The 23,715-nt window shown below is 43.0% G+C and overlaps 1 protein-coding gene across 1 annotated transcript; it reads left to right on the top strand.

The window, feature by feature from the left end:
* The first annotated feature begins 1,621 nt into the window (after positions 1-1,621).
* Positions 1,622-21,064, top strand: LOC130594240 (phosphatidylinositol 3,4,5-trisphosphate 3-phosphatase TPTE2-like). Its single transcript, XM_057400002.1, has 19 exons — positions 1,622-1,661; positions 1,894-1,983; positions 3,936-4,013; positions 6,268-6,315; positions 7,050-7,208; positions 7,759-7,878; positions 9,865-9,964; positions 10,767-10,830; positions 11,349-11,413; positions 11,982-12,042; positions 13,217-13,298; positions 13,381-13,469; positions 15,553-15,614; positions 16,552-16,632; positions 17,667-17,772; positions 18,374-18,471; positions 18,845-18,940; positions 19,417-19,487; positions 20,773-21,064. The coding sequence occupies exons 2-19, from the start codon at positions 1,898-1,900 to the stop codon at positions 20,873-20,875; spliced, it is 1,569 nt and encodes a 522-aa protein (XP_057255985.1). The 5' UTR covers positions 1,622-1,661; positions 1,894-1,897; the 3' UTR covers positions 20,876-21,064.
* The last annotated feature ends 2,651 nt before the right edge of the window (positions 21,065-23,715 follow it).

Here is a 23,715-nt window from a genome sequence, read left to right as displayed (position 1 = left end):
AAGAACTGGCTTTTCTTTCTAAGTGCAGCTTCTAGCAAGTTGGTTCATTTACAGCCCTGGCATTCAGTCCAAACTGGAAGCCTCCAGCCCCTCCTGTGACTTGTAAGTTGTTCTGTGAAAAGTCTGCTTCTATTATCCAAAGTGCTTTCACACCTTGGTGCTTTCAGAGCCCAGGGCAGGGGAAACGAGACTTCTGTGTTTCTACAGTCTTCTCCAGTATGGCCCTTCTGTTTAGTCTGCTGCCCCAAAATGCTCCCTATTCTCATCATTCATCTCAAAGATTTTATTTCTTTTGGGCAACGGGCAGCCGGAAAGGTACCTGCCACCGGCTAACCACATCTATCCCGGTCCAAGCTCCAGCAGCCTCTGCAGCAGCCCTCAAAAGCTCGCTTTGAGCTCCCTCTGCTGCCGACCGTTCAGCAGAAAACCTTTCCAGCGCAGTCGTGGCCCCAGCAGGAACGCTTCTCTGTGATCGTCCTGCTCAGGGATTGCTTGTCACGTGGCTGTTGACAGGGGATGAGGAAGGCGTGAAGCCCCTGCAGAGATTATCACGCCGTAATCTGTCCCACAGGCCCCCATTCTGCAGACATCAATGCTCAGTGTTAGGTGCCTGCCCTGGATGGAGCAGTCGCTGTCACGGGCCGTGGTGGCTGGACTGACCCACAGCCCACCTGCATCGCCCTCTCCCGATCGCCGCCACGCCACGGAAAATGCATTAAGAAGCATCAAGGCGCGGCACCAAAGTTTACAGCGCCCGAACGGCGGAGGCGCGGCCGGTGCGGCCATGGCTGGCGGCCTCCTCGCTCCCGCGGGCCTGTGCGGGCCGGGACCGGCGGGACCCCGGAGGGGAGTGCAGGCAGGCCCTGGCCCGGCTGCTGGCCCGGTGGGCCCCGGGAAACACCAGGTGCTGCGGGTTGCGGGAGTGAAGGTGGCGGGCGGTGCCGGGAGCGGCTGCAGCCGTCGCCACGGCACTGGGCGGGCGAGGCCCCGGCCCAGGTGCAGCCGTGCAGCGCCGCCCGGCCATTTAGCCTCAGCCCGATAGGACTGTGGTTGTGTTCGCGCTCCGCTGCCTGGCCTGGTCTTGGCGGGTGAGTGGGGCTCTGCGGCCCGGCGGAGGCGGGAAGGTCGGGGGCAGCCCGCAGGAAGTTTAGCGCAACTTTCCGCTGAGTGCGCGGGGCGCCGGGGGCGGGTGTCAGGGTTCGACTTGAGCAGCGCTGAGGTGAGGGGAGAGCGGGCTTCGGCGGGCTGGGACACCGCGGGCTGTCCCACTGTGGAGCCCGCAGGTTCCGTGTGGTGCCCGCTGGGCTGGGGCTAGGCCTGCGGGGCCTCTGACGGGAGGGAAGCAGTGTTGCCGACTCGCCGGTGCCGGCCCTGTTCCGTGGCGCGGTGAGGCTGCTGGGGGGACAGCATCCGCCGCAGTGAGAGCCGCTTCACACCTTGGGGCTATGAGGCTGTGCCTGAGAAGTGACTGCCGCCCGGCGAGGCGGGTCTGAAGGAGGGGAGAAGCGTTCGGACTGAGTGCGGGCCTCCGTCCCGGGGAGGTGATGTGTGCAGGGGCTTTTGGTCCCGCTCCAGCCTCGGGCTGCACCTTTCTCGGAGGTGCCAGCTGTGGCTCTTCCGTGTCTCATAGCTTGAAATAGTGAGAAATGCCTCATAGTGAGGTAAAGATGCTGTTTTAAAGTTGTCACTGTGGTATGTTAGGTATAGTAAAAAAGCCCTTCGTCACACTGCTTAGTGCACTGATTCTCAGTAACCTTATAGAGAAGGACTGCTTTGTCAACTGGGGTGGAGGGAATAGTTGAAAGCTAAGTAAAGTTTGTCTGCTGGTAACGTGACTATGTGCTGTAGAATGCTGGTATTTACTGTTTCTTGTACTGATCTCCCTTTAACTAGATGTATGTCTCTTAAGACCAGCAGAGCAGCAACAGGGAAAATGACAGTTGTGAGGTATGAACAAGGGGCAGAGCTGACAGGAGCATCGAGGTGAGTGAAATGAACTGTACCAGTGTGTGGGTTTGGGATTGAGGTATGCTGTGTGTGGACCCCTGCCTAGAGTTTCTTAGTACTTTAACAAAAATAACGATGGAGTGCTTGAGGCTTATATAGCTTACAGTGTTGGTGTTCTCCCACCCCAGTGCTGTTGTTTGAGAGGAGTCATATCTTTGAAATGCACTGCTCTGATTGACTTCTTGAGGCAGTTAAAAGGTACAGAGCACCTAGCCCTGATTTAACAAGTTTATGGGATTAAAGCTTGCTCACTCACTTCTAGCCTCCAGAAACACCGTTGAAGTCTCTTATAGAGCGAGATGCTCTTGTTCTGCTCTCCCTGAAAGCCTCAAGTCTGAAGTTCCCTTTAGCTGTGAACAGTCAGAAAAGCTTATGGTTTGATGGAGAGTGTGTGGGGTAGAAACAAGTTATTCTAGTGTATCTTTTTTTCTCTTCCACCTGATTGTCAAAGACTGGCTATAGTAGCTTGTGGTGGAGAGCTTGTTCCAAATTGGACAACAAGTGGATGTAGAGTGCTTCGCAAAACAAACTCCCACTGAGGAAAGCATTATCTAGGACTGAATTCTTGTGTGAGAGCACAATGGAAGCGGCATGCTTGGACTTTGCTCCTGTTTTCTTTTGTGTTAAAGATTGGCTTCCTAACCCAAATGGCTAATGTTGTTCATTCTTGTTTTAATCGCAGTAGAGGATAACAAGGTGGCTTTTGGTGCACTTCATATGTCTATAAGGATAAGCAAGTGACTTGCAGCAAACTAGCTGTAGCAGCTGTTCATTGAGTGGAACCTACCAAGTAACTGTCCCATAAGAATAGCTGGGAAGCAAAGCTGAGTGGCTGTATATCAGTGGAGTTTTGCTTCAGTTCTAGGAACAAAATGAAGATACTAGTATCTGGAGATGGATGGTGAAGCTGAAAAATGAGGCTTAAATGCTAAAATTCTTGGGGTGGAATCTTTTCTCTGGTCTGCCTGATAGTGAGTACAGCTGGTGAATCATCAGTACTGGTTGCTGAAACTGCATGCTGGCGCATGGGTCCATTGCGGAGGATGAAGATTACTTGGGTCTTCTGAGTTGTTACACCAGTGCTTCAAACTAATGCTAGGTTGCCTCAGAACAGCATGGAAACATCAATATTGAGCATAAGTATGTAGTTGCTGCTGCCCAAGAAGCAATGATGCCAGAGACAGAGCCACAGCAAACACTGTGACTGTGCTGTTATACAGCATAATATTTCTCTGGAGGAGGCTTAATTAGAAACTCCTGAATTTGGATGTTGCTTTCTCTGAGGATATCATGTGGCCTTCAGAGCTTCTCAGGTGGCTGAACAAAAGCCTAATCTAAAGAGATGATTTTAAGGAAGTTATGGCAAGCAGCCACTACCACCAAAAAGTGCTGTTCTAGCACTAGCTCAGCTGCTGCTCTGGTCTTCCAGTTTCCGGTCTGGTATCCTGCTCTGCACAAAAACATCTCTGTGCTATGGCTGTTCCTGGTGAAAACTTTCGTTCTCTGAACAAGTAGTGTACTGTAATAGCATTAATGTAATTTGGACTCTCAGAAGCAACTTTGCATGTATATGTGTGTGTGTGTATATGTTTCCTACCGGAGTCTGGATTGTTAAATCCTCAGCAGGCTCTTGGATGCTGAACTCCAAAACCCTTAATCCTATTGCTGAACACATATATTCCCTTCCTGCCCCGAAAGAAACTTCTGCAAGATAGATTGCTAATGGAACTAGGTCAGTACAAGCCAAAAGGTTCTGCTGCTCCAATGTAGAAGTATTTCTTCCACTGGTACTATACCTGTACTCTGGCCCATTCTGCTCCTCACTGCTTAGCTGACAGTTAATCTTCTTTTCTCTGGAACAATGAAGGATAGCAATATATAAAGTTGACTTCCCTATCGATATGTGACTTGTGTTATTCCTTTGCCAGCTCTCCAACAGCAGAAGAGCCCACAGTAAAGATTGATGATGGCCATGATGAGGATAACAGACCAGATAGCTGTTCCAAGTAAGCTAATAATATACTAAATGCCTAGTGTATCCCTAAAGTGGAAATTGTTGAGCCAAAGTAAGCAGGCAGGTGGCTTGCTGAAGTAGTGATAAGCCCAGTGAATCACTTGATATTGGCATTTGCTTTAGTATATAATGAAGACAAGTAAGTTCAGAAGCTTCTTTATGCCTCTAGAGGTGAAAGCCCAACCTAAGAACTAGCTACAAGTCCATCATATTATGTAGAATGGGGAGTCCAAACTACTTTAAGCTTTCCCAAAAGAATGATTTTTGGGAGAGCACAGAAGAACAAATGCTGGCAAGAAAATAAGATGAATGAGTATCTGAGGTGAATAAGCATCATGCCATAAAGACTAAAATGTCTGAACTTACTAGTGGTTAACTGTTCTTGAAGTAGTTATTTTCTAGTGGTGTTTAGCTCTTGTTACCAGATTACTAACTCCTATAGCATGTTTAGTTAAGTCACTGATATATATTGACTTGTTTCTCTGCAGCTCAAGAACAGTAAGACTAAGCCTGTTATCTCAGGTCTTCAATATGACAACATGTCTGTGTAGAATTTGGGAGTTGACATTTACAAATGTGTTTTACAAAGACCTTTAGCTAAGTACATGAGCAAATGTGCTACATCTCAACTGATGTAAGATGCTGGCAGGCTGAATTGGAGTGGTGTGTATGTATTTCAGTCTTTAGTGTACCTAATAAAGGTACCTGTCCTTAGGCTGTGGAATTTGGAGTCTAGGTGTACCTGTTATGTTTGCATTGCAGGATTGACTGGGACAAGAGAACAACAAACTGCTAGCGCTGCAATAATTACACTTCCTCAGATACTAGGCATTCATAAATGCAAGGAGAACCCCCTGTATACTAGGTTGCCTTCAAGACGAGACTTGTTATTGCATCCTTGACTTCTGTGGGAAAAGTGTGTACTACAACCTATATATCCTCCTTCTTAAGGATGCAGGTGTTTGCTGGTTAGATCTTGAACCTAATAATGGTGTGGGTTAATTTGATAAGGCCAAGAAGATGCTTCCTCATCACTTCAGAGATACCTAGCCTTGTCTTAAACTGAGGTGTTAATGATATGCCCAAAGTGAAATGCAATGTTCAAGTTACCCTAGAGGAAAAGAGTAGCTTGGACAGGGTCACTGGAGTGCAATATGCATTACTGAGCTGACAAAGGCTTCCTGTAACAGTGGTATCCCTAACGGTGGGGAGAGGAAATGTAGTAGCTGTATATAACAGGGAAGATAAGATAAATATGCAAACAAAAGTATCTACTGGTACTTTTTGTCAGTATGTCAGAACTTCTGGTAGGTTCTATTGTTAGTGGTATACTTGGACAAAGTGTTTTCTTATAAGTGTCTAAGAAAAGACTATACTTACAGTAGTTAAGTAGTCTTGGGATTACTTAACAGACTGGTAATCTGTTTTTCAAACTGTGGGAACTTGGCATTTGCAGGTAGTTGCTTCTACCTTAGTTCTTGGTGTAGCCTAAGGAGACTTTCAGCTAGTAAGACAATTACACAAAAGCCTGGCTTTAAACCAGAAGGCAAAAAGCAACACATGATAATCTGTAGCTGAAAACAGAGGTGGAACCCTACTAGGGCTGGAGATAACTCTCAGTATTGCAAGAATTTAGCTTCAGCTCATTTTCTTAAAAGGCACTAAAGACCTCGATCTGAAAGCCAAATTGGTATTTCCTTCTAATGGTAGAAGAGGTATTTTTCTTCCTCTATTCCAAGAGCACTAAAGCAGTACCAGAGCTATTAACAAGTGCAGTTTTTTCCAGGTCTAGAAAAAAAAGAAATGTCTGATATGATAAGCTAATATCTTGAATAAGATGACACCTTAAAAGTTGTTTATCCTTTAATCTTCCTCTTGACCAATAGCTGTTATATAAGCCTGCTTCTTAATACCCAGTTATTAGCTTTAAGCCACACTTCTAGTGTCATTGGAATTATGACACTGAGTAGTGTTATGCATAAGTGCATACTATCAGGCTTTTAGGGGCTGATGAGTATTGATGAGCACTTTTTCTATGAAGTGGTCAAAGCATTGCTTTCAAGTACTGTCTTAACCTATATTCTTCATGAATAAAACTGGATAATTGCTTTTAAAGAAAGCACTGCTATACAGAATTCTAAACTGAAAAGAATGTGAACAAAAGAATGTTAACAGTGCTTTTGTGGTTAACATCAATAGCAAAATGTCACTTGATTTGATGCAACTTCTCTTCTCTTCTCTTGCAGTGCACTTAGGAGAAAAATTTCCCCATTTGTGATGTCATTTGGATTCAGGTAAAAGCTCATGCCCGTGATGATACGGGCAAGACAGAAACAGTCCTTATTTCTGGTGTGAGAACTCAGAAAATTCCTTGAGCAACAGTGGCTCCAGCCTGCTCTGTATGCAAAATACTGAATCCTATCACCCCCAGAAAGGATGACTTGAGAAAAGTACTTTGACTGGCAAAGAAGCCTTAAACAGCTGGGGCTATGTTCTCCAACTGGAGCTGGAAGTCAGAACTGTAAATGCTGGTGACCTGGATAAAAGCTTTTTAATGACTTACTCCAGGCTGTGACAGCCTTTGAACAACCAGCTGGTCAGTTGTATGCAATCTAGGTGCTGGAACAAGGTAAGCTGTTACAGTCAATATAGCCCCTTAAAAGTAACTGTCTTTATCATGACTATAGTAAGTTAGGAGTGTGAGAGGAAAGTGAGTAAGCTGGAAGACAGCACTGACATCTGTGTTCCTTAAAGCATTCCAGATCTTCAGCATTTCTAGGTAGCTGTGGAATTATAGGAAAACACAGCTGAGTCTGGGTTAAATATACAGTTCCACATGGATTATATACTCTATGCAGATCACTTAAATGCAGTTGGAATCTGCTTATATAAGCATGCTTCAATCCTGTATATAAAAGACATGCTTTGCTGGAACAGGTTAAAACAAAAATCTGGGCTTGTGCTTTTTGGTCAAATGTCAGAAATTCATTCCTACCTCTTGAGCTCACTAATATCTTTCTTTTTGCAGAGTATTTGGAGTTGTGCTTATTGTTGTGGACATTATAGTTGTAATTCTGGATCTGGCTATTGGTGAGAAGAAGGGTGTTAGAGAGATACTTGAAGGTGTTTCCCTGGCAATAGCACTCTTCTTCCTCGTTGATGTTCTCCTGAGAGTATTTGTTGAAGGGTAAGACACAAGCGAATGCTGAGTTGGTGCGGCAAGTCCTCAAGCTAGTAAGGAAGCAAAGGATCACAAACAATGGCCCCATCTCTTCTTGGTTGTGTGTGTTGTCTGTTACTCTTCTATAGAATAATCGTAGAATCATAGAATAGTTAGGGTTGGAAAGGACCTTAAGATCATTAAGTTCCAACCCACCTGCCATGGGCAGGGACACCTCACACTAAACCGTGTCACCTAAGGCTCTGTCCAGCCTGGTCTTGAACACTGCCAGGGGTGGAGCACTCACAACTTCCCTGGGCAACCCATTCTGGTGTAATAATCTGTAAAATGTTTGGGGTATAAGTAAGCACTTCAATTCTATCAGCTTTGCTATGACTGATACATGTAGACTAGGTGTATGATTATTTTCATAGTGAGTCTTCAGTGCTCAGTATCAAGAACTACTTCAGGAGAACTTGTCTCTAGCAGTACCTATGTGTAGGTGATTATCTTCCTGAAGATGTGTTTCAGTATTTGTTATCCATATGGACATCTCTCTAAAACTCTTTTGTTTCAGCTTCAGGAACTATTTCTGGTCCAAACTGAATATTTTGGATGCATTCATAGTGGTGGGCACTCTGTTAATCAACATGACATACTCCTTCTCGGGTCTTGCTGCAGCAGATCAGATACCAAGGTAAGAGTGGTATGGCAGTTGTTAAACATGAGCTTTCTTCATAGTCTTCTAAGAATTTTCTTGGGCACCTCTAAGCTAGACGTGTGCATTCTAGATCATGAATAGTGATAGTATTTCATGGTACAGACTATTGAATAATAGAGACATTTAATTTTGGTCTACAGTTATACTGTACACTGTCCCCATCTCAATGGCAGAGATTATCTAAGCATATCAGTTGAGGTAGCTAAAAGTGAATAGAGAGGCCATCAAATGCTCTGATTCCAACCTTTCTTGGAGGAAGGTATGCAGCAGTCCTGAGAGAATCTGAAGGTCAGAAACATGAGTTGGGTTATAATAGCAAATGCAACAGACAGCTGAAGGAGGATCTCCATCTAGTGGATCTTGACAGTGTGGCAGCTCTTTCTATTTCTTGTTTCCTCCACCTTGCTTTTCCAAAAGCCCCATATTAGTACATATTGGCTTTTTCAGCTGTGTCTTGGAGAGGGGAAATATGCTGATTATGTGTGTAAATTAATTCAAGTAATATTTTCATCTTTCTTCTGTAGCTTGATCAGATGATAATCTGTGAGAGGAGTCCATTTGTGCATGAGATCTTCCCACCTAACACTCCCATAGTGTCCAGTAATTCAACTAATTTCCAGTAGCCTACCTGGGATTTACCCCTTTCTTTCTTCATAACTATTCCTCAAGAAGCAAACAGCAGTCTTAGAGCACCTGATACATCTCAGAATAATTAGAATTTGAGCAGCTTTTATGTGGATAAGAGTATATATGTGACAAGTAAAAATTCAGTGGCAGGCCATAAAGGTAACATGCCCTGATGAAGGAATATGGTCTCTTACTTCTAATCTTGTCTAGCTGAGTGTGCACTGGGGTAAGTTACCCATTTCCTTGAAGTCTAACTTATAAATAAGAACATCAGGGAATGAGAGCAGGGTCTAGGAGCTAATGCCTAATGTCTAATTTCCTAAAGGGCAGAATGCAAACTGCTTTAATCTTTAAGAGATACTTCTCAGAGATGTAGTTCAGGCTAGGGAGAGGGGCTTTGCAGTCTTCAATCCACTGTTGTTTCATCTCCTTGGCTTCCAGCTTCTTGGCTGCTAGCTCCAAGGGAGCTCTGTTTGAAACCAGCAGAGTTATCCTGGGCTAGGAAGAAGCTTTGGGGAAAAAAATGAAACTCTCCTCTTGGTGTCCAGGACAGCCTTGTTTTGCTGACTCTAATCTCTCCATCAGTGGAGAGCAGACTGTCTTTAACTAGAAGTTTGTCTCTTACTGCAGGTATTCACCAGGATTCTTGACTAAGTGCATCAGGATCTGAAATAAGTGTGTGTGCTCCTTAAAAGCATGTGCTCACTTAACTCCTTCAGAAGTGAATGTTAGTTTTCCATAGTCCCTAAGGGTATGTGAAAGCAGCTGGCCCTGTTCAGTTGCTTTGGTAGAACCACTCACATAAGCATTTTGCCTGCTTCAGAGTTCAACGACAGTTCAAAGTTTCTCAAACCAAATCATCTGCTCTAGTTGCTGAATGATTAAACATGGGGTTTATACTGATCTGTCCTCAGGTTTCTTAAGGCATGACCTTGTCTAGCTTCTCTTTTCAGCTATTTTCAGGTGGTTACTTATGTTTAAATATGTAGCTGAACAAGCTTCAAGGAACAAGAATTTGGGGTTGTCATAGGTAGTGTTACAGGAATTTGTTTCTCTGCAGAGTTGCCTATGAGAGTCTGAGCAACTAGGGATTTCCTAGTTCTGTTTCCTAGTTCCTAGTTAGCTGTTCAGAGCATGTACTTCCCCCAAAAACTCAACAATTAAACATGGTATTCTTCAAGCACAGTGTTCTTTCTCCAAAATGAGCCTGAGAAGTCCTGGTTAAGTATATGAACAAAGCTTTAAACTCTGAGGGAGCTTTTAAATAGCTTTAAGCTTTGCATTTAAGTTTAATTGTGTTAATTTTCTTTTGTGGTGAATCTGACTCTAATCTAGAATGGTCACTCTCTTCCGAGTTCTGAGGATTGTCATCTTGGTAAGAATATTTCGCCTGGCTTCACAAAAGAAGCAACTTGAAGTGGTGACCAGGAGAATGGTAAGTTGGCCTCTTGCTATACCTAGGCTACTATTACTGTTTCCAGCACTTTCTCCACATAGCCATCAGTAGCAGCAAGACTACCCACAGCCTGTTGGTCTTCAACTCAATAATAGTGCCTAAGCAGCACATCTGTTTAGTGTGCATGCCAGGGTACTGGAGCTTTGCCTCCAACTTCAGCATAGCTAATAATTCTTAGCTTTGCTCAAGTAAGCAGCAACTTGACCTGAAAGGCCAACATACTGAAGTGATTGCACCATCAAGTGTCTCAATTAGTAATTTCTAATTTGTGTGGTACATAGACTGTTTTTCCTCCTATAGAGGAGGATAGGAATTTTAATGCTTCACTGCTTATTCCAGGTGAAGACAAAACAGCTTAGCTGTTGAAGCCGTATTTGTTGTAAATGCCTCTTACCTTTATCAGGGAACTAAAGTGGTAGTTGAAGCTTTAAGTATGTCCTCTTGCTCAGGAATAAGTAGTCTTGGTTATGCTGCCCTTAACTTTCTTCTTCCTTCCCTCAGCCCCCAAACACTCAAATAGTAATGATGGATTCATAACTGCAGCATTCTTTACACTAGAATGAACTTTGATGCTTCAGAATAAAAATTCTGTACAGAGCTTCTACGTGAAGCTAATATAAGAAACATTCTTGGTTAATGCTGTGAACTTTGCTGTAGCAAAATTGGGCTCTGCTACTGACTTGACTTCAGAGTCTAGATGGTTGGTTTAGTTACTGGTAACAGGCAACACTTGCTGATCTCTGACATTTCTCTGGAAGATTAACTTTTCTTTCTTTGGCAGGTCTCTGAAAACAAAAGGCGTTATATGAAAGATGGCTTTGATCTGGATCTCACTTATGTTACTGGTTTGTAGAAACAAATGAGACTTGGAAGCATGTTACATCCTGCTAAAAGTAGTTATTAGGTTTATCTAAAACATTGCCTGTATTTCATGTAAAGCGCTAATGAAAATTAAGTATGAAATCAAACCAGGCTTATTCCTTTTCTGTGGGATTTTGAAATATGGATTCCTGACTCTGACCCTGTTCTCAAAGATTAACCTTCCAGGAGAGAGGTCATATGTGCTGTATGTATTGATAGAAACTCTCCTGAGGCCTAGTGAACCAGAGCTGAGAAACTGACTTACTTTTTTTTTTTTTGATTCTGTGGAGATTGATGCATAATAGTAGTTGGTGCTTTGGGGAGCATTATTGCCCTGCTCTAGCTATGCTAAATGTAGAGCAAGGGCTCTTGGAAATGAGTAGGTTGTCCTTATAATTAGGGTAGGAGTAAGCAATTTCATAATGATACTGCTCTCAGTCATGTAGTTCTTACATATGGGGAGACTTTCCCCTGTTACTTCAGCTTGCTGTCTTTTCCTCAGATCGCATTATTGCAATGTCGTTTCCATCTTCTGGGAAGCAGTCTTTCTATAGGAACCCTATAGAGGTAAAAATCTCTCATTTACCAAGTTCACTATTTCTGAATGATTTTTTCACTTCTGGGTTCCTACTAATTTGCATGTGGACTAGATAAGTCAATCCTAGTTCTGCTGGTTTGGCTGGTTGGAATGACCAAGTGATAGTCTCCATGTGCTGTACTGCCTGTGTTGTAGTCTCTCAGCTGAGCCTAGTGGGATGTATCTTACAATGTGGACACATTGGTGTTCTGAAGCTCCTGTTCTTTGGGAGTGCTTCAGAGAACCAAGTCAGTTCTGTCCTAGGCTAGTAGTAGTGTGATTGATAAGAACTATCTGTTCTTCTAAATGAAGATGTTTAAAAGGTCTATATAATGCTCTTTTCAGAGCTATGGCAGCTGATATTGTAGAAACCTAAATATGTAGGGCAGAGAAGATGCAGTAGTACTTTTATTCCAGGCAAGAACCCAAGTTGTTTGGCTAGAAAGGCCTGCTGTCCAAAGGCTATTTATGAATGCAGTTGCTGACCTGTGCAGGTTAGTGGTTGAGGCAGCAGTGCAAATACAGAGACCTAACTACTCTGAACTCTTGTTGCTTTAGGAAGTTGCAAGATTTTTGGACACCAAACATGCAGACCACTATAAAGTCTACAATCTTTGCAGTAAGTATACTTAGCTGCTGACTACGCTGAAATACAGCTAAAACAGAAAAACATCTCTTCAAAGTATGCTGCTGACAATAACAGGTCTCTCAGAATATATAATCTGTCAAAAGGACATAGCTGTCTCTACTTACCATCTGTCCTGAAAGTGGCTGTTGACTTTGAGTATCTAATGCTGTCCTGGAACTTGCAAAAGAGGTACCGAAGGCCTTGCAGTTTAGGCTTCCTTGCTTATGCTGAATAATTGCCTTAGTGTTCTAAAACATTTTACTGAAAAATGAAAGTGGAAAACTAAACCTGGGCTAAAAGTTGGGGTGATGTTGGAGAATTTCCTATCAAAGGTTTAGAAGAATGAAGTGGAGGAATAGTTAAATGCTCTTCTACTTAGAGGTGGCTAAAAATACCCCAGAAAAGTACTTCAGAAACCACTATCCTGTGGTTCCTGCTTCATAGCAGAGCTGGAAGCAGGGTATGATAAAGGAGTACTGACACTTGAAATCCTGAAAAAGCAAAATTGTCTTCTGGCCAGCAGAAGGATAGATAGGGATCACAGATGAGCCATTAGGGTTACCACTCTAGCTGGTGGTTGCTGTGGTTGACATCCCTGCCATGGGCAGGGACAGCTCACACTAACCCACTAAACCACGCCACCCAAGGCTTCACCCAGCCTGGCCTTGAACACTGCCAGAGATGGAGCATTCACAACCTTCCTGAGCAACCCATTTTAGTGCCTCATCACCCTAACAGGAAAGAACTTCTTCCTTATATCCAGTCTAAACTTCCCCTGGTTTTAATCTGAACCCATTACCCCTTGTCCTATCACTACATGGCAGGGATGCTGGAACTAGATGATCTTAAGGTCCTTTCCAACCCTAACTATTCTATTCTATGATCGTACATCAGAACACTGTTGGATACCATAATCCTATGGAAAGGAATGGCCATCTGGATGTGGAGATGAATTTTAGCTTAGGTGAGAGGTGTGAAACTAGAAGCTAAGCAAGCATGGCTTTAGCTAAATTACCTCTTTTTTTTTTTTCCACTTTGATCTGTCTGTCTATACTACTGCACTTTAAACACTAGCATATGCTCAGGTGAGCAGCTGTGTGTCCGAAGCCACTTTATTTGTAATCCTACTTCCCTTCCTGGCATAACTTCAGATTTTTCTTTGTAGGTGAGAAAGGCTATGATCCCAAGTACTTCCACTACAGGGTAGAAAGGATCTTTATTGATGACCACAATGTCCCAGCACTACAGTGAGTCTTGTCAAGAAATGCATACATCATGGTAGCTCTGTGTAGGCATTTGCTTTGATCTGCTGACTTTCCTCTTATCTAGGGACATGCTGAAATTCACTGCCAGTGTCCGTGAATGGATGAGTCAAGATGAAAAGAACATCATAGCAATTCATTGTAAAGGAGGCAAAGGTAGGACTGCTCATGTATAATTGGTGTGTACTACAAATTACACCTTACTCTTACCATGGCTTCCTTTGATATGTGGCCTTAAACCATAACATGAGATTGGTTTAGAGCATAACTTGACAAATTCTGCAGACGCTGACTAGCAACAGTATAGTACCATGTGCTTAGTATCGCACAACCCCATTTCTAGATAACCCAGATTGGTTTTTAATCGAAGGTGGCATCTGATCTCTGAAAATGTTCTTTGGTAACTTCCTGCTGTCCTGGCTGCTGGTACAGCAGTTCCCCAGGAGAGGCTGGGAATAGGGAGCTGCTGGAACGGATACTATCAAAAAGAGTTAAGCTTCTGGCTCCCTGGTAGCCAGTTACCCACACTGAATATCCTGCATTGTAATATGCCTCAAGCTTTTAATTGCTGTGGGGGAGAGAGCGGGAATCGTGGGATTGTTTAGGTTAGAAGAGATCTTTAATATCATCCAACTGCCAAGTCCACCACTAAACCATGTCCTCAAGTGTCACATCTACACATTGTTTAAATACCTTCAGGGATGGTGACTCCACTACTTCCCTGGGAAGCCTCTTCCAGTGCTTGACAACCCTTTTGGTGAAGGAATTTTTCCTAATATCTGGTCTAAACCTCTCCAGGCACAACTTGCTGATCAGCATTCCTGCCCAACTTTGTGTTGTCTGCAAACTTAAGTGAGGGTGCACTTGATCCCTTCGTCCAGATCATTGCTAAAGATATTAAACAGAACTGATGTAAAAGATAGATATATCTTTTATATCGGTTATATAAATATCTTTAAGTTTCTTTTATATATCGTATAAAATATGATATTAAACAGGCCCCTATACTGAGTCCTGGGGAAACACCAGTTGTGACCAGCTGCCAACTGTATTTAACTCCATTCACCAACACCCTTTGGGCCTGGCCATCCAGCTGGTTTTGTTGTTTTTTTGTTGTTTTTTTTTTTTTACCCAGCACAATACACCTGTCCAAGCCATGACCGGCCAGTTCCTGTTGGAAATGGTGTCAAAGCCTTTGCTAAAGTCTAGGCAGACAACATCCACAGCCTTTATCTCATCTGCTGTAAGTGGGTCACCTTGTCATAGAAGGAGATTTAGGTTAGTCAAGTAGGACCTGCCTTTCTTAAACCCACACTGACTGGGACTGATGTCCTGTACATACTGTATACAGAATGGGTTGTCCTGTATGAGCTGTGTGGTGGCACTCAAGATGAAATGCTCCTTAACCTCTCCCTGGGTGTTTTAGGTACTGCTGGGCCTGAAGTCAAGGTACCCAGTGTTATGTGATAGGGCAATGTGATCTTATGGGAGCAAGATAGTCGAAGTTACTGCATATGAGCTGACCTGTGGGTGCTGTCTGCTACCTGTGGTAGTGCAGGAGCTGTTGAAGTGCATAGATAGCTGTGCAAATAAACCAAACTTCCCTGCAAACATCTGCTGCATCTTTAGCCACCTGCTGTTATTACTGCAAGTACTTGGCTTAAACCAGTGGTTACTTAACATGAAGTCTCCCCCAGTCTGAACAGTAGCTTAAAGGTTTTGCAAAACTCGATACTGAACTACCTGCAGGCTAAAGCCAGTTTGAAGAACAAGTGTAGGGAGGGGTGACTTGAACTCTGAGCTTTTTTTGTTTTTAAACTCAAAGCTGAGACAATATAGGAGTGTTGTGCTAGCAGTCTTGATGCCTTCTTAGTGAGGTTGGAGGTGGAAAAGTTGGGGCAGAGAAGCAGCTCTTGACTGAAAGACTGGCACTTGACAATGCTATAACCTCATCTAGCAGGGTGTACTTAACACTCCATTGCATGGAGTATGAGATAGTGGCCAGCTTCCTAAGTGTCTCTAGTAATATTACAAAGAAATGTGGGCACTGCTTTTAAGAAACAAGTTAACAAACTGCAGTATCTTGTCTTAACTCATTCTTTCTGGAAATACAGGTACTTGACTACTCTGCTGTCACTTAAAACTTCTGAAATGGAGAGAATGGAAGAATTTCATCTTCACAAAATCTCAAATACCTTTGAACTCCTGTAGATCACTCTGTCTCTTATTTCTAATGCAGGGAGGACTGGAACAATGGTTTGTACCTGGCTCATAGACAGTGACCAGTTTGAGAGTGCAAAGGTAAAAAATGGTGGTTTTTTTTTGATTCTTTTAGTATTCAGAGTTCTTTAGAATCTAATTAATTGGTGAAATGCATCAGTACTTTGCAAGAGCTCCATACTGGAAAAAGGACACTGAACTGATGCTTTGTTCTTTATAACAGAGTTCTTTGTTCCTTTTCAAAATAAAGTTCTTGCAAATCCTACTATTAGGTAAGTTCCTTTCTGACGAAGACTATTGTTGATCAGGAAGAATAGAGAAAGTAAAATTGAACAGATACCAACTCTGAAGCATTCTTTTTGGAAGCATAATAGATATAGGATTTCAGGCAATACCTTTCTTGAACTGTAGGTGGCTTCTGAGCATGCTCTACTAGAGATAACATCATTGTTTTTAAGTGGTCTCCAAGTAGTGTGAGGCATCAAGAATTGTCTTGACTGCCAGTGTTACAGCAAGAAGCCCTTCTGGGAAAAGGGAGAAAGAGCAAGTCCCAGCCAGGACAGATGCATGTGCTGTTTTAGCTTCCCAGATCCAGTATACCAATCTGGAGACATGGTCTGCAGAAGGCCCAGGTCACTCAAAGTAGTCTGGGCTCACTGTGGATCCATTTAATCACTTGTTTTTTTCTCAGCTTGCTTTGTGAAGATCTGAATTAAGATCAGCTTGTTCTGCCACAGACCACTCAAATACGTGTGGTTCTAAAGCAACTGCTTAGAAAGCATATTGTTCTCCTTCACTCTTTCATGGATGGCAGACTTTATCTGACTTCCTAATTAGTACTTTTTTTATTCTAGTTAAAAGCCTCCTTCAGAAGGTACCAAAACAACTATTGCATATTTTTACTTGCACTCCCTTATTGGAATTGACTAATGGAATTCTAGTTTACTGCCCTCCCTTCAGGAAAGGGGAATGGTGGTGGGATAAATATATTAACACTTGAAGTTATTTTCCTATGTAGGAAAGTTTGGACTACTTTGGGGAGAGAAGAACTGATAGAAGCACAAGTACCAAGTTTCAAGGAGTTGAAACTCCATCCCAGGTAAGCTTCAGCAGGTCCAGTAACAGTAGCCAAACCAACATTACTCTTGCAACTGCTTATGCTACCCTGCCTCCTCTGCCTTGTTTCAGATGTGGGTTCCTACATGCCGAACTCCTGAACTTTCTGTATTTGTTCTTTAAAGGTTGGAAGACCATTTAGTGGTAGGGTTGTGCTGCATTGTCCCCTCCCTCCCTCACTTTGTCCAAGTACATCCCTTATGCCTTTCTCTGCATAATAACAAATCTGAATTCTGTTATTTAAGATAACAGAATTGGTGAGATAAGGGGAGCTTTCAGTCCAGCCCCACTGTTCAAGCAGGGTGAGCTAGAGTAGGTTGCTTAGGGCTGTGTTCAGCCAGGTCTACATCACCTTCCCAGATGGGGACTCCACAACCTCTCTGAGCATCCTGACAGGAGCATGATCCTGTAAGACAGTTGGGCTGTTATCAAGGATGCACTGAAGCCTGCAGCCTGGCCTGGGGAGGGGCTGTGGCACTGATGTGCCTGGGTGGAGAACTGCATACTATAGAGACTGCATTTACAAGGAAATACTAGAGTTATTGCCTCAGACCACAGTTTAGGGCTTTGCTCATTCTGATTTACTATGTACTGTGGGGTTCAGAGGTGTGAGATGAAGCTGGTGACAGAGGTACATCAGTTGCTGGTATAAAATAGAATAGAGGTACAGCTGTCCTACAGAATGTGTTTCTGTAAAATGAAAGCATCTTGTACATTTAAACATCCTGCCCCTTAAAAAGCTACAATAAAAAAAGCTCCTCACTTTTTGCTGAACTGAAGTACAGAATTCCTCTTAGAACATGAAGTTTAAATATTGCTTAAAATGTAGATACTGGATTTGCCTAGAAGATTATTTGAACTGGGGAGGGGAAGGTGAACAAATGGCTACTTTTCTCTCAGCTTTGCACTTAGAGCTAAGACTTTAGGATTAAGTAGATCTTCTACTCTTCTTTTGCCTAGAATTAAGCTGTGTGGATTACAGAAACTGCATAATTTGTCTGGGTTTTTGCATTACAGAGTAGGTATGTTGGGTATTATGAGATCCTGAAAAACAAGTATAACTTGAAACTCCCACCAGAGAGACAACTCAAAATAAAAAACCTCAAAATCCACTCTATACAAGGTAAGAACTCTTGAATTTGGGCATTCCTCTATCCTACTCCTATAATAGGCAGCTGATGTCTACTGTCTGTCTTGCAAAGACCATGATAGGAATGTAGATTTACTGGGATTTGAGAATTCCAATGGCACAGTTAAAATACAATGAAAAGCAACAGTGAAATTGCCCCATGTGTTCTGTCACTTGTTGGGTGTCTAGTCCAATGGTGGCTCACATACAACCTGCTCTGTTTTGTAAGGGAAATCACTTTCCAAGGGAGATTAACTCCACATGTGGAACTTGATCCCTACTGTTTCTGCACACAGGTACTGGTAGTCTTGATAAAAGATTGTTCTAGGGGGCTACTTGGTCTTGGGGACTTCAAACTGATGTTCAGTCGGTGGAACCAGACTCTCCATTAGACTGTTCCTGCTTCATATCTGCTTTGAAATACAGCTTCCAGCCACTGAATCTTGAGCTACCTTTAGGATTTGAGTTCTCAAGTCTATTACAGAGTATTCTGGAAAGAAGGCACTTTTGAATGGTATTTCACTTGGTTTTCATGACCACTTATGTTTCCAGCTAATGTATGTGCTCTGGTATAATGCAACTCTTTCTTTCCTAGGAGTTGGGAAAGGCAATGGAACTGATATGAAGGTGCAGGTGATAGTGAGGAAGCAAGTTGTACTAGAGTGTATATGTGCCAGTCAAGGAAACTGCAAGGTGAGCACTATGAAATCATGTCAGTTGAGTCACAGAAGATGACAGCTGACTTAGAGGTCAAAAGTGTCTTCCTGTAAAAGTTGAATATTGGATGTAAAACTGTCAGATTAAATGGATGTTGTAAATTCTGAGAGGATGAAAAAGCTAAGCTTTGCTAAATCACTATCTTACAACTACTTTCCTACAAAAGATTTCCCTAGAAGTCACTTAAATGCAAATAGCTTGCTCTAAGTAGCTTAAATTGTTGACTTTTACTGTAGCACTGCTATTGTATTTGTAAGCCATGAATGAGTAGCAAGGTACTGCCATGAATTGGTCCCTTGTCTCTCTGCAGCCACTTTTCATAAAACTAACACTTCATTCTGTTATCCAGCTCTTCTTTGATGCTGAAAATGACTCTGTAGTCATTGGCTTGGAGGACAGCCCTGTCATAAGTGGTGATGTGAAAGTCAGATTTGAATCGTGTTCAGTAAGTCTAACAGTGTAAAGATCTTTGCTTGAGTATGAGGAAAGGCTGTGGTTTGCACTGCAGCTGGGTGCTGGCTGGCTGTGCTGTGTGGGGCAGGATCTGTGCTCCTCCCCAGTGACTCCTGCTCCTCTCCTGGCCCCACTGCAGTGAGTGGTGCAACAGTTGTTGCTGCATCATCCTATGCAGGCAGGGGAGACACCTCTGTGGTGAAGAATTCTTTCCTAATATCTAATCTAAGTCTCTCCTCTTTCAGTTTAAAGCAGTTCCCCTTGTCCTATCCCTACATGTTCTTGTAAAAAGTTTCCCTCTGGATTTCTTGTAGGCCTCCTTCAGAGAAAATAGTGATCTGGGTGTGATGTTGGGCTCTTCAGGTGTACTGGCCCTGGCACTTTAGCTTTGTAAACTAAACTACTGAGGATGGGTGGGTACTCTTGCTCTGCCAAAAAGTCCTATTGTCTAACAGAGTCTGTCCTTAGGATCTCCCAAAAGGCTATGATGACTGCCCATTCTTCTTCTGGTTCAACACTTCCTTTATTGAAAATAACAGGTAAGCAATCATAGTGACTGCCTTGAGATCCTAACTTTTAGTATCTGAATATAGTTAAAAGTTCATAAGTACAGTACTAATAGCTGAGATAGCTTGGCTTGTCCAGCCTGTTGTAGCTTCTGTGTGGGTACTGGTCTCCAACTCTCAGCTGGAACCGAAGAGCAGGCAGTTGGTACATAATTGCTTGCACTGTGCCAAGTATTTTAAACATGTGATATCTTAATCAACTTAATCCATTACACTTTCCTCAACATTCCATTATTAATGAACTTGAATTCAAAAAGGTAATGCTGACTTTCAAACCAAAGGCAACTTGGCCATTCTCTGTAGCATGGCTGCCTGAGAGGCTGGAACTCATTCAGCAGCTTGGCAGGCAAACATTAAGACCAGAGTTGGAGGTACTGATGCTTGGGATTCCAAAGAAAGGCTCTTTGACTGCTTCTCATGCTTTTATTAGGAATTACTGTGGTTGCTCTTGTTGAGATTAGAACTCCTGGGGGTGCTCCAGCCAGTGCAAGTTGGTCTTGTCTGCCTCTCTAGGGAAGCGATTAGAAACAGAAGGCAGAGACAGGAGATCCTTCTCTTCTGTTTACCAAACTAGCCAGATTTAGACAGAGGAACAGCAAACTTCACATAATTACTGTGTTCTCCATAATAGGAAGAGGAAGGAAGCAAGTTTAATTTAATTGATCCCATCAGAGCATGAGGAGTGATAGCCATAAGTATGCTCATAACTCCAAACCTAATTTGCTGAGCCAGCATTGTCCTTTCTGCCTAGAGAATTCTGGTAGACCTAAGGTCACTAGGCCTGGTCAGAAATCAAATGGCTGTTAAGGCAGTGCTGCGGTATCTCCAACTCAGCCAGAGCTGATGTGCAGGTGCTATTAAGTAATAACTAGACATGAATTTGGTAAATATTAAAAGTGGAGAACATGCCTGATGAGCTTGATGAGTACTGAATTGAATCCTTGCTATTAGGAAGGTCAGTTATTAAATTCCTGCCACATGCATCCCACCAGGAGGCCTCTAGCTGAATGTGGCACAGATGTTACTCTTAACAGTCTTCCTTTGTGGGGCAGAGGAACCTGACCCACAAAGCTGTGAAACTGTTTCTCAAGCTAGATCAGATCCAAAGCCCTGTGCAGAGGGGCATGGCTTCTGTCTGTCTGAATTAAAGATCTAGGGCTATAGTTAATATTCCAGGGCTGAGCTTGGAGTTCTCTTGGCTGAAAAAGGGAAACTGTGGTTTAGGCTGTAAGATGTGCTGATGAATTTTGTCTTTCAGACTCTACCTTCCCAGGAATGAGCTGGATAACCCTCACAAGCCTAAAACATGGAAAGTCTATACTGAGACATTTGCTGTGGAGGTGAACTTTATTGAACCATAAGGGAAAAAAGGGAAAAAAAAAAAAACTGAAAAAAGGGAAACATGTAAAATTAATCTCTTTGCCTGGAGAATGTCTTGCTGTTTCAGTATACAATGAAGCAGTTACGTTTTGATGTACTTAATGTATTTCCGTGTAGATACAACTTTTCAAATAAATTTACATGAAGTTCTGTTATGCAGAGCAATAATACTCTGAAGAGTTACTTAGTGTCAGCTGACTGTTGTGCCAATGAGCTTTGGACACTTTGGCGATTAGATGTTTCCACATCCAGGTAATCCCTTCTTTATTAAGCTAAGACAATTGTCTTCAAGAACATTAACCTGATGGTGGGTGGAGACCAGCAGTCTGCAAGAGGCTGCTGGAAAAATCTGACACACCTTCCTTCAGCATCAGGGTTTTCCACAGGTCAGTAGAATATTGGAATCTGAAGGGAGACATTGTCTACTGTACCAGTAGAGGTCTTGGTACTGAACCACTTATCAGAAATCCAGTGCTGTAGGGTTTTGAGAAACACTCTAGCCTGGGAGCTGACTCTGGGGGTGGTTTGCTCCTCTGGTGTTTCTCTTACCTGCAGAGGGCTGAGACGGCCATATGCCCAAACCCTGGATCTCATCAGCTTGTGAGCACAACAATGTGCTCTTCTGTAGAGACTCGTCATGTCTTCCTTGAGAAACATGTGTTGAGCTGTTGCTTCTGTAGTTGTCTTATTGTTAGGATCTAAGAGTTATGGGGGGAGGGACATAGCTTTCCATAGCTAATACCTAATTAATGAAGTAAGATTTCCCTGAATCAGCTGTTGGAAGGTCCCACAGTGTTGGAAGCTGCTGCTTTCAGCACTTCAAGTGTGGAGGCTTGAATGACCAGCAGTGTTCCACCGTCTGCAGTTCTAGGTGCAGGATAGAGTGAGCCTGTGTCACATGTAGCCCAAGCTCCTTTGCAAAACAGATCCAGCTAGAGGTGGCTCACAAACCAGTTATGTATATCTCCCTAGATAGGGTTCTTGCAGAAGAATTAATCACTGCTTTTTCTTCCAGACTGGGATTTTGCATGTTGCAGACTGTAGCTGCTGCATCTTGTCCTGCTCTTGTGTATCTCCAGAAGTACCTGGCTCCATCCCCTCCCATGAAGGAGGTGACTGTAGGTGGCAGCAAGAGCTCTCCTCAGCTTTGTTATGGGTTGGCAAACTCGGTCTTCACTATCCATCCTTGTCCTCTGCTTGACTTGCTTCACTATGTCACTGCTCTTCTTGTACTGGGAACATGAGATTGGATGCGAGATGCCATGTCTGCTCTGACAGCTGTGATAGGTATGAGCAGAGGGTCAGAACTGATTTGCTGGCTCTGGAGTCTGCTGCTGCAGCTTAGCCTTTGCTGCAAAGGTTCAAATTGTGCAGTGCTGTTCCTCAGACTAGTGTTGCTTAAGAGACTGCATGTGTTGCACATAAACCTAAGGAACTACTCCTCAAGGCCAAGGGGTAAGCTGGCAAAGTTAATGTAACCCCTATCTCTGGTACGAGAAAAGGAAGAGATTCCTGCTTACACAGGAGTGACCACAGCTGTATCAGTGGAGGGTGATGGTGCAAGAAGGCAGCCAAGGTCTGCCTGCACTGAATGTACTAGGAGCTGAAAGAGGATGTCATTTTACTGCAGCCAGAACTGGCTGATGATTGAGTTTTTTGGCTTAGCTCAGGCAATTTGATATTGCTGTCCTAGGATGCCCTTTCTGAGAGCTTGTATGGCAGTTAAGGACAGCTGTCTTCCTGCCTATGGAGTAAACTAATCTCTTTGTGTAGCAGCAATGAAGGCTGAAACAGCAAGTCAGGTTGCTGTTCATTCCTGTTTAAACAGGAATGAGTAACAAACTGTGTAAGGGAGATACTACATTTTTCCTGAGAGCCAAGAACCACTGCTCAGAAGATGGTAATGCTGGCAGGAGACTTACCCTTACAGTGTGCATCATGCCAATCTGCAATCTAAGAACTTGGAAGTTGAGTTGAACCTTAATATTACAACTGACTGGTTTTAACAAAGCACTAGGCCAAAAGCTGAACTAGAGGCTTTAGTTTCCATAGTAGGTTAAGAAAAATCTGCAGTTGTTTCACAGCACCTTGTTAGAGCTGTGATTTTAAGGGCTTTTTCCATCCATTGACTGCAAAAGCACTTTAATTCTGGAAGAGAAGTGATACTGACTTCAACCTCTCTTTGCACTTAAGCAAGACAAGCTTGTTAAGCATTGTTGCACAAACAACTGTCAGGCACTCGGTTAATCAAATCAGACTTTATTACCATGAAATCCTGTATCAACATCATGAAGTTCTTAGCTGAACAACTGATACATGTTACAGCTGAAGTAACTGTGACCAGAAAAATTACTGCTTACATCACCTTCAAACAAGAAACTCAAACTGCCTGTTTATTTCAGCCATGGGCTTCTTGTTGTATGTTCAGTTCTAAATACCCTGCTTCTTTTGAAGCTTCAACTTTTCTATTAAAAACTGCAACCATGAGCTTTAAAAAATGAAAGCAAAGACAAATCTAAGAAATAGATTGAAGTATTCCACTGATCTGGAGTCAGTCCTTGCCTTTTTGTAACTGGCAGAAGCGCATATAAATGTTTAGCCAAGAGAAATAGTACAACTTTGGAAAGGGACATTCTAGCAACTCTGTTAAAGCCTCATCTTCCTACCTGAATTATTTGAACATTTGGTATAAAGTACTGATGATGCACAGTATCATTCCCCATGTGCACCAGTCAAGCAAGGCAAATTGGTGCAGTAGCCACTGAAGATTCTTCAGCCATGCCCTGCTTTAAAACTGCCTCTTCTCATGGGTGTATGAAAG

Source organism: Pezoporus wallicus, unplaced genomic scaffold (assembly GCF_028554395.1).
Source record: "Pezoporus wallicus isolate ANWC-B61680 ecotype Strahan unplaced genomic scaffold, APGP_CSIRO_Pwel_v1 scaffold_7383, whole genome shotgun sequence".
Classification (NCBI taxonomy): Eukaryota; Metazoa; Chordata; class Aves; order Psittaciformes; family Psittacidae; genus Pezoporus; species Pezoporus wallicus.
Note: the sequence above shows the minus strand (reverse complement) of the source record. Positions and strands in the feature narration are given on the sequence as shown.

Bases quoted from the DNA above. Each gene is read 5' to 3' on its own strand.
- LOC130594240 (XM_057400002.1), top strand. From the start codon at position 1,898: ATGTCTCTTAAGACCAGCAGAGCAGCAACAGGGAAAATGACAGTTGTG. The intron at 17,773-18,373 runs GTAAGAACTCTT...TTTCTTTCCTAG, and splicing joins CAAAATCCACTCTATACAAG to GAGTTGGGAAAGGCAATGGA. The intron at 18,941-19,416 runs GTAAGTCTAACA...GTCTGTCCTTAG, and splicing joins TCAGATTTGAATCGTGTTCA to GATCTCCCAAAAGGCTATGA.